Source organism: Branchiostoma lanceolatum, chromosome 19 (assembly GCF_035083965.1).
Source record: "Branchiostoma lanceolatum isolate klBraLanc5 chromosome 19, klBraLanc5.hap2, whole genome shotgun sequence".
In the NCBI taxonomy this organism is placed as follows: domain Eukaryota; kingdom Metazoa; phylum Chordata; class Leptocardii; order Amphioxiformes; family Branchiostomatidae; genus Branchiostoma; species Branchiostoma lanceolatum.
In genome coordinates this window covers 1,482,052-1,499,446 of record NC_089740.1, presented here as the reverse complement: position 1 = coordinate 1,499,446, position 17,395 = coordinate 1,482,052, and the positions used below count along the sequence as shown (strand labels likewise).

General features: G+C 42.2%; 2 protein-coding genes across 2 annotated transcripts; one reads left to right on the top strand and one right to left on the bottom strand.

Moving 5' to 3' along the window:
* The first annotated feature begins 2,294 nt into the window (after positions 1-2,294).
* LOC136425013 (ficolin-3-like) lies at positions 2,295-8,815 on the top strand. Its single transcript, XM_066413714.1, has 9 exons — positions 2,295-2,896; positions 3,535-3,599; positions 4,251-4,425; positions 4,919-5,041; positions 5,651-5,811; positions 6,367-6,436; positions 6,867-6,999; positions 7,679-7,863; positions 8,063-8,815. The coding sequence occupies exons 1-9, from the start codon at positions 2,680-2,682 to the stop codon at positions 8,179-8,181; spliced, it is 1,248 nt and encodes a 415-aa protein (XP_066269811.1). The 5' UTR covers positions 2,295-2,679; the 3' UTR covers positions 8,182-8,815.
* Positions 8,816-9,693: 878 nt separating this feature from the next.
* Positions 9,694-17,328, bottom strand: LOC136425011 (techylectin-5B-like). The gene is made up of 9 exons (XM_066413712.1): positions 17,205-17,328; positions 15,965-16,096; positions 14,946-15,080; positions 14,112-14,259; positions 13,266-13,482; positions 12,468-12,633; positions 11,754-11,915; positions 10,653-10,787; positions 9,694-10,159 (listed from the first exon to the last, which is right to left on the bottom strand). Exons 2-9 carry the CDS (start codon positions 16,093-16,095, stop codon positions 9,961-9,963), a joined length of 1,293 nt encoding a protein of 430 aa, XP_066269809.1. The 5' UTR covers position 16,096; positions 17,205-17,328; the 3' UTR covers positions 9,694-9,960.
* Between the last annotated feature and the right edge of the window lie 67 nt (positions 17,329-17,395).

The window sequence follows — 17,395 nt, the reverse complement described above, 5'->3', positions numbered from 1 at the left end:
ACAACTGCAGCCCTTGAAACCTGAAGTATCATGGCCTCCCAATGGCATGCTATGCCCAGTACGACATTACCAATCTACAAACAACACAGTTAAGGAAAACGGAACCCATGAAGACGGCGCACAACTCTCATTGACATCCTAAGGCAAGACGCTGACTAAGGCTGGTATGTCGCAAAATGGTTTCAAATCGCGCTAATCAGTGGCGTGAAATTGCGACTCTTTTAAGAAGCTAACATAATTCGCAGATGGCAAAATGGCGCAAAGCGGTGTAATCAATGCAATTCACTTTTTGATGAATCTTAATCATTCTACAGAGTTCTTGTTTTATTCAGCTGCAGCCCTACGATTTCTAGAAAGGTTATCTTGTATCTGATTTGGAGCCGACACTGAAAACGTGACATTCTGGGCGCGGCCATTTTGTGTATGGAGGTCACGTTCACATGGATAAATTGGCAAGGGAAAGTTAGCAAAGCTGCCCCAATAATTTGCCGTGATTAGGCGCAGTCCAGTGAGATACCCGCTTCAGCAGTATGTCACAATACGTGTACACATGAGATATATCTATATATACTGACAGTTTTGCCACATAACATACCCTATTACCTGTGTGCGAAGGAACTTGTAGATACTGTTCGTGAAATATGATGGAAATACATTTGTTTTAAACAGTCCCTTCTACGTATACAAAAGAAGTAAGCTCGATCTTTATACAATTTTGAAGAAGCCACTGAATTTTGAATTCAAATATTTCAGACAGACGTTTTCAGACAGAAATAAAACTCGTGTAGATCTCATCACAGACCCGATATTCCATAATATCAGAACAAGTTAGATTTAGCATACATTTTGCGATTGATTTACCAGCATAAAGTGGAAGAGGTGCTATTTGAAAAAGCCTAAATCCGCCAAGCATTCAGACTGCTGAAAATGTCGGCACATTCCATTCCATGCGATGCCATTCAACCCGTAAGCTCCAAGCAGATGTAAGGAGCCAGCTCAGTGTTAGTGATTTACGCGTGTTTTTGTAACATTACAAAAAGCCACACTACGAGAAATACATAGTAAATATGACGAGACAAACACTGAGACACCAGCTGGATCCTTACATCTGCTCGGAGATTATTCAAACCTTCCCTTCATGCGTTTGTGAAGGTTAGACATCCAGTTCAACAATATATAAAGATATTTCAAATTCTACAACTGGATAAGAATTCGGAGATTTATTTTCCGGACGTTTCGAGTGACATCCATCACTCTCCTTCAGCGTCATTAAAATGAACTAGCAGAAGTAACTGACCGATCTTTCCTTGATGAAAACTCAATATCATTGGAATCTTAGCAAAGTTTTCTCAACTAAAATTTCGAATTTGCTCAGTCTGTAAAAGCGAAGAAATGCCACATCCTGGCTTATACCACCATTTCAGTAGACGCCCTCACTGCGACCAAAACTGAATCTGTGTCACTCTTTATTTCATAACTGGAATATCATACAAAATATGAAAATATGACTGAAAAGACAAGAAGGCACACAAACTTTTTATTAAATCGTTTTTTTTCATCTTTGAAACTCGCCCCCGTGGCGCAGGTGGTAACGCAACCACGCTGCTTCGCCATCTGGATCAAATTCTGTGGATCCTAGGGCCCGAGTTCGAATCTAGGGGTCCACTCCAGCTCGGACATGTTGCAAGGGATTGCATTCGCCATTTCGGATAGCGACGTAAAGCCGGCGGCCCCGTGTATGATGAAGCTTCAGGCATTTGCCTCAAGCGTCAAGTCTCTACACGAACCCAACACACTTATCGAGAAGAGTAGGGGTGACCCGGTGTGCTTGGTTAAAAACGTGAGCCGTGGCAAAGCCGCATTGCACTACCACTAGCTACATGAAAAAGCATTATGCTTCACCTCAATTTGAGGATGACTGCTTTACCTTTTTTTATGAAACTCGTTGCCAAATTTCAGGTCACAGCTCTAGTGCAACATGGGATTTAGTTATCATAATTAGGACCAGGGAACACCTTTTGGACACGTGTGTGTGTTTGGAGAGGTAGTTTGACCAATGTCTCTGACTGACAAGAGGTCACATGTGTACTGAAATACGTCTGTTGGTCTATGCACCCTCATCCTATAACACCTATTGTTGTGGAATCAGATTTGTATCTTCTCAAGCCGAACAAACAATGGGAAGGTAATCACGTCTGTACACAGGCCTAATCTGTGGAGCTCTGATAAACTGGACAAATATTCAATAGTTCAGGGACAACTAACGTTACCTCTAGTCCGAGGCTCACAGGGGTTTTTAGACTAGTCGTTAAGAAGACTTCTTAGTCACAACATTGAGGCTATAATTCACTGAAGGGACCATCGGTTCTGTATCTCTGTTTGCGGAATATATTTCAATTTGAAAAAAATTAATTCATACCTCTGTTTCTTGTGCCTAACACGTATTACAATGACCACTGTATTGAAAGGTCTGGATGAACAAATTGCGAAAATACACCTCTACCTATTGTAGGATGTGTATTACTGGTGGTAAACTTCGGAAGCTAAACAGAATGGTCTGCTAATGCCGTAGCGACTTGGTATCCCGATCCAGACCCCAGCTACCCCTATCACAACCTCCATCCCGAGCACTACTCCTTCAGCCACAGTGCACTGTGTGTACTTTGTATCAAGAAAAAGATGGCGAGGTATCGGCACGTATCTCTCTTCTTCTGCGGAATTCTCGCTCTTTCTTCGGCCCAAACGGATCCGATTCCCAACTATGAAGTGACCGAACATGGCGGCAGCTGTCGGTACTCGCTCCTGGTGGAGAAGCCTGCCGGCGGATGTCAGCAGACCTACTCCCCCCGGAAACACCTCACAGATCTACAGAACCGCATGGAAAACTTGGACCGAGGTAAGGCATCAGCTCTGCACGTTTCAAAAACTTCAGAAAGTTAAATTTGATCAATCATATCTTTTTATTACATGCTTGATTGTGTAGTATCATGTATGATTGGAAAGCTTGATTACTGGTCTTTATAATAACAAAATTTGTTATACAAGCACAACCGTAATCAAAACATACATGGTATCATTTTAAAATGGAAAAAATCAAGCTTTTCAGTGGTATACAATGCTTGTCGTCAAACAAACATCGGACAGATATGTGATATATGATATAATGCGTTTCATAACGTATAAATTGCGGAGAGGAATCGACCGAAACTAAGTGTTATAGTACAACCAAATTGAGAAACTGTAAATGCCGTAATTATAGAATGGAATCTGAAAATATAAATTAGAGATTCCATTACAGGTGAATTTGATGTATGACTAGCAACTTGGCATTTTCATACTTTCATCAAGTTAGTACTACTACCAATGCATGCGCAGCACGTTTCAGCAGATTAAGCAAACTTTGATGTAAACTATAACAAAGAAAAGGGCATTGTCGTTCCGAACATCCTGGTGCGGATTCAGCCTCGTGTAATCACGCCACCTGGCGGTTTATTTTCAAAATGTAACTGATTATGTATTTCACATTTCCTTCAGCGATTGACATGGCCGAGGAAAGGCGGTCTGAGACTTTTATGGAAAATAAAAACAAGCTGCTGAAGGTAGGAGAGATTCTTTATGCTGTTCTGATATACACCCAGAGTTTCACGACCTCTTATCGTCGTCAGCTGATGCTAGCCTTTACAACTGACGTATTCGAAATGTTTCCCAAAGATTGTGCATCATATTAGTCAATATTCCTCCCTACCCCCTGAAAACACAAATTTTCCAAAGTATGAAAGTCTTGTCTTAGTAACGACGGCTATATAAGTATGATATTCTTGTTGTTGTTTTTTAGTGTAAAGTTAAAAGGGATGTCCTCATTGTGCAAGCGCAATGCAGACTCACTGCGTGGCCATATGGATTAAATTCCGTGGGTCCGTGGGATGGAGTTCAATTTTAGGGTCGGCCCCAGCTCGGACATGATGTAAGGGATTGCGTCCTCCATTTCGGATGGTGACGCTTTCGGATGGTGGCGCTTTAGGCGTTAGCGCCAAACTTCTGCACGTAGAAGAACCCAACACACGTATCGAGAAGAGCGCGAGGCCGCATTGCACTACTAGCTACGGAAAAAGCGTCATGCTTCGTCCTCAGTCTGAACTTCGACCTTTACCCTTTATCTAGATCTAGGTCTAGGCCAAGATGACCTGTACTCTAAATCCCGTTTGGACCGAATTCATCCATTAGTCCTTATTTCTTTCTTCGTCCACCAGGAGGAAGCAGCGCGCCTAGCGGTAGAGAACGAGATAACAGAGATCCAGTTCCACACACAGAATTTAGAGGACTCCAATGAGAGCTTGAGAGAGCAGCTTCAGGGACAGACAGCAAAGATGAGACAACTACAGGACCAGATCAAGGACCTCAACACAGCCATAAGTCAGCTGATAGGTACGCCATGCTCGTCTCACATGTCGTTGGGTTAAGCGGATATCTCACAGGCCCAACTTGCGAAAGGCTTTCCGAATTGGCGCAAACCGGCAATTTTTAGCCTGGGTATCATCCTCCGTAGTAGCCGCTGGCACCCAAAAAAACGCTTTATAGCCATCTTCTTTATTTTATTTTTTTAGCCAGCGGTTACTACGGAGGATGGCACCCAGGCGCAATTCATTTATTCCTTTAGAACTTCCAGTCTTCGGGATTTTTGTGCACTTGTCCAAGAAAACGAAGATCAAGATGGATGAGACATGGATTTTGTCAGCAAAATGTCAACGTGTCCAAAATGATTTAAAATTGATTTTTGAATTGTTCTGTTTTTACAGCTGAACACCTTCACCAATTCGAAGGTATCTTAGATATGCATCCTGGTTATTTTTAGAATGTGTGAATGGTTATTCTACATAATAACATTTGTTCTTTGCTCAAAATATATTCCTATGTGCAGATAAAAAGACGGAAACTGAATCAGACAAAGGTCCGTCGGAAACAGCCGGCAGTCCGACCACAACAGCGGGGACACCAGGACCCGTGCCGACCGGAACCGAGCAGCCAACAGCGGAGTTTAGAGGTGAGAGCCACCTGCGGTCTAGCATACCTACGGTAGTCGTCAAAGTGAGATAACGAGCGATCGAATCCTCCAAAATAGAATCTTGTTTGACGCCTGTTAACCAGTGGAACTATAACCATCTCAACGACACGGGTAAATAGTACCGTATGTTATATATATGACCTCTGTCTAGATATGACTCATATCATATAACATACATTTAACTCAAGTGTTGTTTCAAGCTGCCTAGAATTGATCACCCTACTTAGATATTCCACTCTCAGTGTCGTGAAAGTAGAACTGGACTCGTGACCATTTGTTATTCCTTTCTGATCATAATGTTTGTGTGTAGTCTGTGTGTCATGTGTGTATCATAGACATACGCAATTTATTTCCCTAATTTCCTTGTATGACTTCTGTAGTAAGTCTGCTTTAATTTTGGTGAAAATCAAAAAGCAACCAGGATTTCAGTAGCATCCTTACGGCACCCTGGAGTATTATTTATGTTGTGTCTGTCTGTCGGTAAGTAACTGCGTGCATTTCCACACTGCAGTTATTGTGTCTTCCACCAGGGAGCGCTTTTTGTTTGCTCTTTCTTACTGCCCTGTTTGCATTGATTTCCATTGGCAGATTGTACGTTGTTGAAGAAAGATACTGCGGGCGAAGAGAGCGGCGTGAAGACCATGGTTCTCCCTGACGGCCAGGACTACAGGGCGTTCTGTGACTTCAGCAGCCCGGGAGGACCGTGGACCGTCATACAGAGGAGACGCCAGGCTCATGGCGACAAACAGGTCGGGACATTTTTAAGAAAGAGATATTCTATACAAGCCAGACACTGCAAACGGATGAATAACTCATGTTTGGTTTTAAAGCGGCTTTCTCATTGCGCCAAAATTTCGTCAATCAATTTCTCACCTAAAATTGCGATTTTCTTAAATTGAAAAATCGCAATTGGCAAAATGGCACAAAATAGGCGCAAAACGGTGAACATTCTTCTATTACTGAAAATCCCTTTTTGATTCATTTTGAATCATTGTATATTGATTCTGTGGCGAAAGAGCGATTTCCAATTCTGCCTAGTGTTATGATAAACTTGGACATAATTGAAAACAGGTTTTAAAGAAATATCTTTATTCCTGGAAAGCGGATTAAGGGTTAAGATGGTATCGAACACCTTAGCCCACATTGCAAACACCATATTACCGGTGATTTACGGAGGTTTGTGTAAAACGGACTTTTGTTTTGATGCCGTTGGTCTGAAGCAAAGCAGGCGAGTCCAGAAAGGAAGGAAGGAAGGATAACGTTAGTCATGTCTTAGTCACACGTCTGTTTCTGTGTCCTTCTAGGTTGACTTCTTCAAGACATGGGACGAATACAGAAGAGGTTTTGGAAACCCCGATGGAGAATACTGGATAGGTGAGACCATCTATGGGTTCTAAAGCCCCAGGCACATCTGGCGATAGTCGTGGCTACTCTTATGTCTAAAATTACTTTCAAACACTTACTGAGAGCAGACCGATATAACCGTTTAATGTTACGCCTGGATTGACCGAAAATATTGTGAAAGGTAACTCATGAAAAAAGAAGTTAGATAATTTCTTCTTTTTTTTCCAAAAACTTTGAGAGTATTTGATGTATCTTTGACAATGAAATCTGATATTTCTACTTTTAAATTCAAATAATCCACAAAAGGGCTCAGACTTGATTTAAATTCTATTGTTACGGATCAGCAAAGCAATCTTTTCTTTGTCGTAGTTTACAAGTTTTTAGATTAACCTGTAAAATGATTTTGTGTTTGTCGTAGTTTATGAAGGTGTTTAACCGTCAAAGTGATGTTTCCTCCCAGGAAACCACGCCCTCCACCAGCTGACCAAACATGGCGACTACGAACTGAGGGTTGAACTGCGCATGACTGAGGACGAGCGGGCGCATGCGCATTACGACATGTTCCGGGTCCTGGGAGCGGACTCAAAATATCAGTAGGCAGAATTCTTTTCAGTCACCATTCATTTTGGGTCAAGTCTCAGATAACGATCTAATGACTACAGTGCCTTCATCGCTTCTGTAAAATCTCGTTGTGTGATTTTCGCAATCTTCAAAGTTGGTTTTGTGGGTATTTTATATCATAATGACATTTGCTATGCATTTGAGGTTAGGATTATATTCGTTTATGACAATTTATAGGAATTAGCTAGCTATAGGTCACTTGCACAAGGAGTAATAAACCATAATTAATGCGCTCTAATGCAAACTTTTCTCATCAACCGCCTTATTTAATTATACAGTAGTTTGGATTTTCAGCACACACAATCAGGGCTGCCCAATATAACATTTTTTACTTCTTCCACTTTGGGTCAGCAATACTGATTCTTATCTCCTCATCGTAAGAGTGAAATATTAGTAACGTAGCGGTACCCATTATCGTCCACTCTGTGCCACGTCCACATGTCGAGGTGTATTATGCAAAGGCCAGTTCCCATAATCAATTAAGAACATAAGTATGATCCTTAGTCATGACTCTCCTATATACAAAGTAATAATATGGGTTTCCATGTAGAAACAAAACGAAATAAACCTCTAAAGCCGTGATCTGGACGTTATGCATGACGTACTTCATATGTAATTTGACACCACTCTGTCCACCCGTGTGTTCCCCAGGTTGAAGCTGGGTCAGTACAGCGGTACGGCTGGTGACGCCATGTTCGTCCATCGGAACCAGCCGTTCAGCACCAGGGACAGGGAGCATGACACTCTGGCCAGCGGCAACTGCGCCAGGGCTTACCGCGGGGGGTGGTGGTACGCCAAGTGCTTCGATGCTAATCTAAATGGAGAATACACTAAAGGTAACGATATGTATATTATAACAAATGCAATAGAAAACAGTTTCTTAGAAGGTCAAGTCGTTTTCTGTTCCTTCAAACTGTAGATAGCAGTGGCAAAAAGACTATGCTCTTATCCTTACCATGTTGCCACACGGCTTGATTTAAAGCTTGACTTAGTCAGGCTGCTTCTCACTGTTTCTCCATTGGGTCTTCCCTGCAGAGGCCGAGGCTAACCTGTCGTCTGTGAGCTGGGTGCCATGGCGAGGCTACAAACCCATCCCGCATGTGGAAATGAAGATCCGCCACAAGCCGGCCGTGGACAGCCCCAGCGAACCGTAGTCTATACTTCCAACTTAGTTCTGGTCACAGTAGATTTTTGTAGAGATTTTGTACATTATTTCCGTACAGAAGGTACAGCTTTTACCGAGAAGCTTTCTATCTGTCATCTGATCCTTCTCAAGTAGAAACGTCGCGATTCGAGTTAAATTTCGGGAGTCCAGTAGCTTAAGTCACATGACCTGAATAAAGTGTGAGGTCAGCAACTGGTTAAATAGGCCCGGCAATCGGTAGCGGCCCCCGTCACTGTCATTTTTCATTCGAAGTAGATTATGTTTGATCTTTCTTAGCTTGTTAATCATTTCTATTTGTAAACGTAGGTAATAAGAGCTACTTATCAAATGTGGTAGGCTGTAGGATCTATAATGAAGTATAAATTATGCAGATTGCTTCCTTATTTTGCACAGATAATGAGGAAAATCTACATTTGCAGTGTTTTCCACTAAAGGACTCGAATACATAAGTAACATATGTAGTTTATGATCCCACTTTCCTGTAATGTGTGGGTTTTGTGATGTTAAGAGGAGAATAGTTTTCTTGTTGTCTGTAAACGTGGAGAACTTAGGATGGAATTATGATTGAATGGGAATGTCATGCAAAACATGCAAGTATGAATAAAACACACAAAACGTAAAAAGATTAGTTCTTTAGCGATGAATTTCGTTGAGAGCCCTGTCAAATTGCACCGTCGCAGCGACGCCGCCAACGTGCCGTGGGTCCAGTGTGATCGGGGCTTCATGTGTTTCTTTGCTATCTGGCTTGTATTGTTTGAGAGATGACCACCATTTACACAGAGACGAGTTGATAAGTAACCCACTGCAGCGCAGAGGTCCTATGTATCAGGTGTGACAACAGAAATGAGATGATTGGGATATAAACTAACCATAGTCCTGATGCCACGCCATTTTTTTTACCTCTAAACACTGACTATACAAACCACCCTAGATGTGTGTTACTCCTTAATTTGTTCGTTTACAGCCCAATGCATGATTAGACAGGGCAGTTTCATCGCTTTTTTGCAGCAGGGTTTACTATGTACTAGGGGGGTTTGTTACCCTTCCCCTTTAACGTTCTTGAGGCACCTCCTCGAACACGGGGCCCCGAATTTCACGACCCTTCCGACAGACGGGTGCAGCACCAACCGAGATGTCCTGACCCATGAATGAATCGAGGTCTCCAAATTACCAACTAATTGTCACCAGGAGCTCAACTGTGAGGCTGCTACCAGCTGCGCTACAGGGACTTCCTTTGTGGATGTTATCAACCTTTCGTAAATCATATTACTGAGCGTAAGTAGCAAAACCTATGGGGAAACCTGTCCATTATCATCATTCTGTGAAGGACTTCACCACGTGACATAAAAACCAATAAGATCATTCTGTACCGGTGGAGACACGTTTGGAACCGTGCTTCTAACAAGGGTGGCTTCATGGAAACGTGGCGTCAGTAGTAGCTATACAGTACACGAGATACGCGTTTGCAAGTGTGCCACACAAAAAAAACGCTGCTACAACACTTGATACGTATGTTTTTATTGATAGTTGTGCCAGTGCGTTTGATGTAATTTCAAGCTGACAGTATTAGTCCAGAGGGAAAACTCCTTTTGTATGATCTGTGTCTATCAGAATTTTTTAAAGACTCACAATGACATATGGAATCATTCGATAAGACGCTATCTTGACTAGAATTTTCTCTCGTTTTCAGTCATGCTGTTTTTTGAATTTCTAACATGAATTTCCTCCCGTATTGGGACCATTATTAAGATGTTACACATGGACTTCTCTACCCCGCAGCAGGCTTGGGGGGGTTGTAGTTCATGTGACGTATCATCATGGTGGACTCCTTCAGGCCTTTGTAGCCGTTGAACGGCAGCCAGAAGCCAGCATTCCCGGTGGGGCTTTTGGCGCTGTAGTAGCCGTTCAGGTTAGCGTCGAAACAATGGTCATTGTACCACCATCCTCCCTTGTAGGCCTTTGCACAACTAGAAGAAAAATGGCGTGGAAAGTCAAACAAGCCCATTTTGGGCACAAATTCCAAATTATTACGACTACTATTCTACATTGTTACACCTTCGTCCAACATTCAACAGATACAGACATATATGATATTGGCATGTAAACAAATACTAATCGAGGCCATAAATTTATAAACTAACTAGTGGATAAAACATCTTGGACTCGGTTCGTCCTGCCGAGCGGTGGGAAACACTCTGGACTCGCGCCAACTCACGCAACCTTTCTGAGACCTTTCTGGCAACTTTGACCTACCTTCCTGTTAGTCCTAACATTCAAACGCCTATTGCGGAACTGCGGACACACACCATTGTCAATAAACAAACACCAGCTGAAGCCTCCGTTTTCTCGGAGTTGATAAAAGCAACTTGTTGAACGTCTTGACACTTGTTGAACTGACGTTACGTAGTGACAGTTTATGTCCTCCACACTTAATTAATGTACAGCCATAATGGCACCCACCTGTCTAGTTTGTAGGGGCCGGTGTCACGGTCTTTCGTGCTAAACGGCATTCCGTTGTGCGTCATCAAGGCGTTCCCGGCATTGCCCGAGTACTTCCCGACGGTCAACTTGTACTTGTTATTTTCAGTGTCAATTCTGAAAGAGGAGCAAAGATGAATATGTTAGACCTGAACTGTTGAACAGTTCACAGATCATGTGATGATCTATGGTATTTCTTTGCAATACAATAGCTGTTGAGGGCAATATGAGGCTTGCATGTTTATTTCTTTGTTTGTTTGTTCGTGTGTGTTTGTTTGTTTCTTTGTTCGTTTGTTTGTTTGTTTGTTCACATTGCATACCCGGTAAACAGCCTCATAGTGTAACACCTCAGGTTTGAACTGAACAGTACAAGCTGCATATACGGGCAGAATTATTCTATCTACTCACACCAGCATTAGCCCTACTCTTATCGATAAGTGTGGTGGGTTCCTTTACCTACTTGAGATGTGGCTCTTCTCAAACACGATATTTATATCTGAGTAGAGTGAGGACATTGTCATGAAACGCCTTTCCCAAGTGCAGAACATGGGGGCCGATACTATCGGGGGCCAAGTGTTGCATATTACACATACATAGAGACAAATTATTCTCTCACACACAAGTGTTGAAAATGGGTCTCACACACAGAGAGGATTTTCTCTCCCACACATGTGTTGGAAATGGGTCTCACATGCACACAGGTTTTTTTGTCTCACAATAGTGTTAAATGAAGTCTCACACGCACACAGGATTTTCTCTCACACAAGAGTGTTCAAAAGGGGTCTCTCACATTGTCATGAAACGCCTTTCCCAAGTGCGGAACAAGGGGGCATTATACGGGGTCGAACTCAGTACCTTCTGATTCAACAATCTAACCACAAAGCCAACGTGCTTAGTCTGAGTACCAGCCTTTTTAGCTTTAATCCGCTCCCCACGATCCGCTACCGGCCGGGATCCGTGGTAGCGGACGGAAGCTAAAAAGGCTGGTACTCAGACTACAACGTGCTACCGTGACTGAGGATCATGCCACTACTACCACCCTGGATCCCTTTCAAGACGTCACAACCTGTCCTCTGTACTGACCTAAAGTTATCATAGACGGCGTATTTCTTCAAGCCTTGTGTGTCCACCATTTCGATGCGCAGTCGGAAGTTCTCTCCTTTCGTCACCTTGTAGACCTTCTCCAGCCCCCACCAGTAGGATAACATGGGTTGTCCGAATCCGTTCTTGTAATCGTTCCACGGCCTGGACACAACAGAATTTTCTTTCAATTGTCTCTACACATAATGTTACGTAGATAATATATTGATATTATTTTGAGGTGACTTTCTTTTCTCTTTCAGTTTATTGGATACCCGATGTGGTCATATGACTTATGCAGCTGAAATGTGGATTACAACAATATTCAAGGAGGTTAACCTCCTTGCAATATTTAACCATCAATAAGCTAAAAAAACACAGCTTGAAGCCCCCCAAGCCTTCTACTACAAAAGAACAATTCTGACAACTAGATGTTTACGTTTGATGTTTACATTCACATTGTCTAGCTTAACAAACGACTGCTCTGTTAATACGGTGACCACACCTCCAGCTCTGTCCTGCCACTTGCTACATAATGTTATCGAACCCCACAGGGTGTCTGCTACTTTACCAGTAGCCATGGTGACAGCTGTCTGGTCCAGGTCATTGACCTTATTTGTTTGGAGAGGAAGAGGAAACGGAACAAAAAACAATATGATCTCCTTCCGTGAAGGTAAACATAGTAAACAGCTCGCTCCCACTGTCCGGTGTACTTGCCTGTCAAACGTCGGTATGGCCGCATTACGCCTCTGGATGACGGTCCATCCGCCACCGTCTGTGTCCATGTCACAGTAGGTGATGACGTAGCTAGTCTCCCCTGGTAACTTGGTGCTGTACAGGCCAGACTTCTTACTGGGGTTATCTTTGTGGATCCATCCACAATCTAAAGTAGGGGAGGAAATATTCAGAACTCGAGAAAAGAAGCAGCATACCGCACGTTACTACATGATGAAGACATTAGGACATATGTTTTCATCCATTTAAAACCAAAAATGTCTATTCCCTCTATGACAGTTTTGTAGAATTAGCTTACCTTCTCAATTATAATGTGGAACCACGTTTTAGATTACTTGATGACAAACATTTTGAATTATTCACGTGTAATTAAGAGTTTTGAATTGTTTTGATGTAGTGGTTCTCTGTTTGTGCAAAAAGGGGTACTTAGTTTCTTGTTGCTAATAGATGTATGGAATGATTTATTCATTTAGTCATTCATTGCCTCCGTGAAACGAATATTTTGTAGTCACTTGTGACGGTCTTGTCGGTCAACACATCCGTCGTTGGCATATGAATGCCATACGCGTCAACACTAACGGGAAGTCGGGTCAAAGTTCATAGAACAACCCATAGATCAGTCGTGGTAGAGAGTGTATGCACAGTCATGTATTCATATATATGCTTGCTCATGTAATAATTGTTTATCGCGACAACCAGAAGACCACTACAAGCACATCCATTTTGTAAACATACTACAGGGCTACACCATGTCAGTGGAAACCGTTTTCAGCTACAAACCTTTGGGGTGGGTAGGCTTCGTAGCTGTAGCGGTACCAGGGTTGGTACCGGTGGTGGTACTGGGTTTGGCACCGGTGGCGGTACCAGGGTTGGTACCGGTGGTGGTACCGGGTTTGGCACCGGTGGTGGTACCGGGTTTGGCACCGGTGGTGGTACCGGGTTTGGCACCTGTAGCGGCGGTTCTAGCTCCAGCGGCCTTGGCTTCCAGATTATTGACCTTGAAAAACAACAGACCTAATGACAGTAACTTGTTCCTGACAAAGTTATTGAGACGAGTTTTATTTGAGATAAGAATATTTTTCTGTGAAAATACAGCGTTGATACAACAAAGTGTATTGAAAAGCAGTCTTAAAATCATTTCACTGACCAATAGAGATATCAATCTGTGCTTATTCAAGTACTAGCTGAACATTTGTAGGTATGACGTCTTGTCAAATGAAGCAAAGTCCTCTTGAGCGGGTCTCTCACTGATGTGCGCCAAATCACGCCAGGCATACGCAAAGTGGCGCAATTTGTAGCCTGATATTGCCAATTTTTTTAGATCTTTAAGATAAGTCGCCATTCGAAAAATAGTTCAAATTCATGTATTTTAAGATATCTTACCTATGGTGCACCAAGTATAATATTAAGTGAACATGCATTTTAATGTTTTTCAATGATTGTACTTTAAAAAAATTCTGTGTGGCAATATATACTGCGACTTCTAATATCCTGCTCATCGGGGCTTCCCACGCAAATGCATCGCACGCCAGTGTCACCGCAAGGGAACATGGCGCAAATTCGCTAAAATGGCGCAGTTTGGCGCAATCCGCTCATGACCCAGGAACTTTAGAACTGAACACGTACTTTTGTCTTGAGGACCTGCAGCTTCCTCTTCATGTCACTGATAGCCGGTAGCGACCCGGCGGCAGCCCTGGCAGCATTGGTGGCGTCCGTCTTCAGCTTGCCGTCTACCTTCTTTTTCATATCTGCAACCTTTTTGTCCGCATCCGTCCTGATGATAAGACAACCACACGGTTCAACAGTCGTATTGTACATGACTCGCATTGTAGATTAAAGGGAAACCCTTCGAATTTTGCATAGACGGGTATGGGTTTACTGTCAGTTAGTTACGTTCACCATAGTCTGACAGAACGACTAGCACTGTTGTAATCACCACAAGACGATTTCTTTGCAATATTCTAAGTATTACGATTCATAGGAAAGTAGAAAAGGCAGATGGATTTTAAACACATTGACCACACATGCCAGTGGTTCAATTTGAAAGTTGTCGCATAGGGCTGTACTGATTTGATTTTATGGATGATATCATCCGGGCATTGCGAAGCTGATGAGAGCGTGAGAAAAAAAGCCGAGCCAAAAATAATTACCATCATTATGAAATCTAAGTGATCCGGAAAGTTTTACAACTGACCGAACATGGTATACCGAACAATATATTTTAAAACTCCTCTCCGGGCTCAATACTTTTTGTACAAGGAGTAAGTTATCGACATTTGCCATGTACGGCTTCTATGCGCTTATTTTGCAGCTTCTGGTTACGATTTGAAAATCGTAACCAGAAAAAAGTATGGTCGCAAACTTTTTTTGAGAAACTGATGACAATTGATGCGCGTGGGTATGCTTTATGTCATCCATATAATCAAGACAGCGCGGTCAAACGTAAACCCTCGGCTGTACCTCTTCTTCTTCTCGTACTGCAGTGATCTCTCCAGAGCTTGCTTGTTCGCATTTATCTGTTGAATCTGTGCAGTCACAGCTGTCTTGAGCGTGCCGGCTGCTTTTTTCTGGACGCCGATTTCTGTCGCCAGGCTCCTGTATGAGTAACATCAAAGTAGAAGTAGTCAGAGTGAGTTAGCTATCAAGTTTAATTTTTGATATTGCATTAGAAATCCATTAGATTAGAAACTGTAATCTACCCTTCCTGGATTCATAAAAACATACATACATACATACATGGAAACAAAGAGCGTACATGTACATGTTTACAACACACAAGACGTTCATACGTATGACTGCAACACGCATAATGACACTACAGACCAACATACGACATTTCAACTGCTCAACATAACGAGATCACCTGTGATGTCATGGGATGTCGATTCAGAGATCTTCATCAGTGAAAGTTCAAATATCTGAGGATGTTTGATGTTTTATTAGAAACAAGATTAGACCTGAAAGTCTAACCTACTCTTCCTGGATTCATAAAAACACGGTACAATGACACATCGCTTACATAACATTAGACTTCAACTAGCATAAAACTACAGAAACTACATAGCAACATGCAACAACAATACAAGATCATTATTTGGAGTTCAGAGGTCAAAGGTTACAATAATACCATATTCAAGTTCTTGTACAAGTACCTTACCACCAGTGCTTTAAGGTTTTTTTTGTGTCTATCTTATGTGTTATCATATCATTTATGATGTTCCTGAACTTGGGAACTGATAAACTGATCGATTTCGATTATTTCTGCTTGTAAAGTGGCATCATTGATTAGACAAAAGATTGACACTGTTTTAGCCTCTGTCAGCCTCCTTTCAAACTGCAGAGCAGGGAAACATGACCTCTGGAGCCTATCAGAGACAGACAGGGTGAAGTATTGACGGTAATAGTGAAATAGACCCTTCATACAGGCTAACAAAAAAAAAGACACCGCAGACCGCACTACTACAACTGGACGTACTTACTTTGGGCAAGCCGCTGTGTTTTGGGTCGCCACGGCGTAAGGTGCTTTCGGTTGACACGGAATCTTGGTGGCTCCCTGTGCAGCCACCACCGCCACCACCACAGCCGCCAACAGCAGCCTCGTACTGTCCATCCTGGAAAATAGGCGCAGCGCGTGCGGCATTAGGATACTGTTGGGGGCTCGAGGAAATGGACATTTCAAACATAAAGAACTTCTAATATTGGACTTTTCATCTTTTTTCCACAAGAACTTCTGATATTGGACTTTTCTTCTTTTTTTTCCACAAGAACTTCTGATATTGGACTTTTTTTCACAACCAGTTAATTCTCACCTGCTGACTGCTGGTTGTGGAAAAAAGAGAACTTCAATATCCTATGTTCCACCAAATTATTTTCGGGGATAAAGAACTTCTAATCAAAAATATGCGAACGATCGGTTGCACAATACAATCAATCAATCGAACTTTATTGCATAACTATTGTAACAGGCAACATGCACATATGTACACTATAATTCCCAATTGACAGTCTAATTCTGGAAATTCGTTATTCTTAGATTTGGGAAGGAAATAACATTGTCTAATATTGATGATGTTACATCATGATGCAAAATACCAAAAAAGTAAAAGGAGAAATACAGATAATATTCCATCCATTGCTCCACTTGTCATCATTGTCATCTTGTACTGTCCGGGTACGTTTTCTAGATATACCCTTCATAATCATTTCCATCTCAATGTCTACCTTCTAAGTAATTAGCTGTGCTGTAGGTAAGAATACATTCTGTAAAAGCGCTGACTAATCTTGACTCTAATAGTTTGTGCATTCGTACCTTTAACGAAAGTCACACCGATTTTACGGAATTCATACGAACCACTACTAAGAAACATGTGAATTTTAGTATTTTACGGAATTCATACGTCAGAGTTTTGCTAACAGTAAGGATCGTATGTATTCGATCGTATGTGTTAGAACTAGTATGACTTCCGTAGAATTTGCATGAACAATTTGCCACCCAGAGTTAGACACTTATAGAAGTATATCATTTTCCTGACGGTAACGCCAACATGGCCAAGACCGGGATAGAACTCATGCATTTTGCAAATCATCCTATATTTTCTCATTATTTCGCGTCAAGTGGCCATGCAGATTCCTCCGCAACCTCAGCGCACATCCCGAATGACAGAACTATCTTATCATGTCAGTAAAAACCCGGAGCATCATAAGAAAACATTTGCTCACCTGGCTGGTTTGGTAACGCTGGGATAAGTACTGGTGCTATAGAGCTGTCTCAATACCAGACTGAGGGCAGGCTTGTATCACGAGGCGGTTAAAGATCAAACGACACTTATTTGTTTACCGTCACTCTGGATATAAACCTTGGGCGTCGTGCAAATTTACATACAGCGTGTTTTTCTCAGTGATATTGGGGG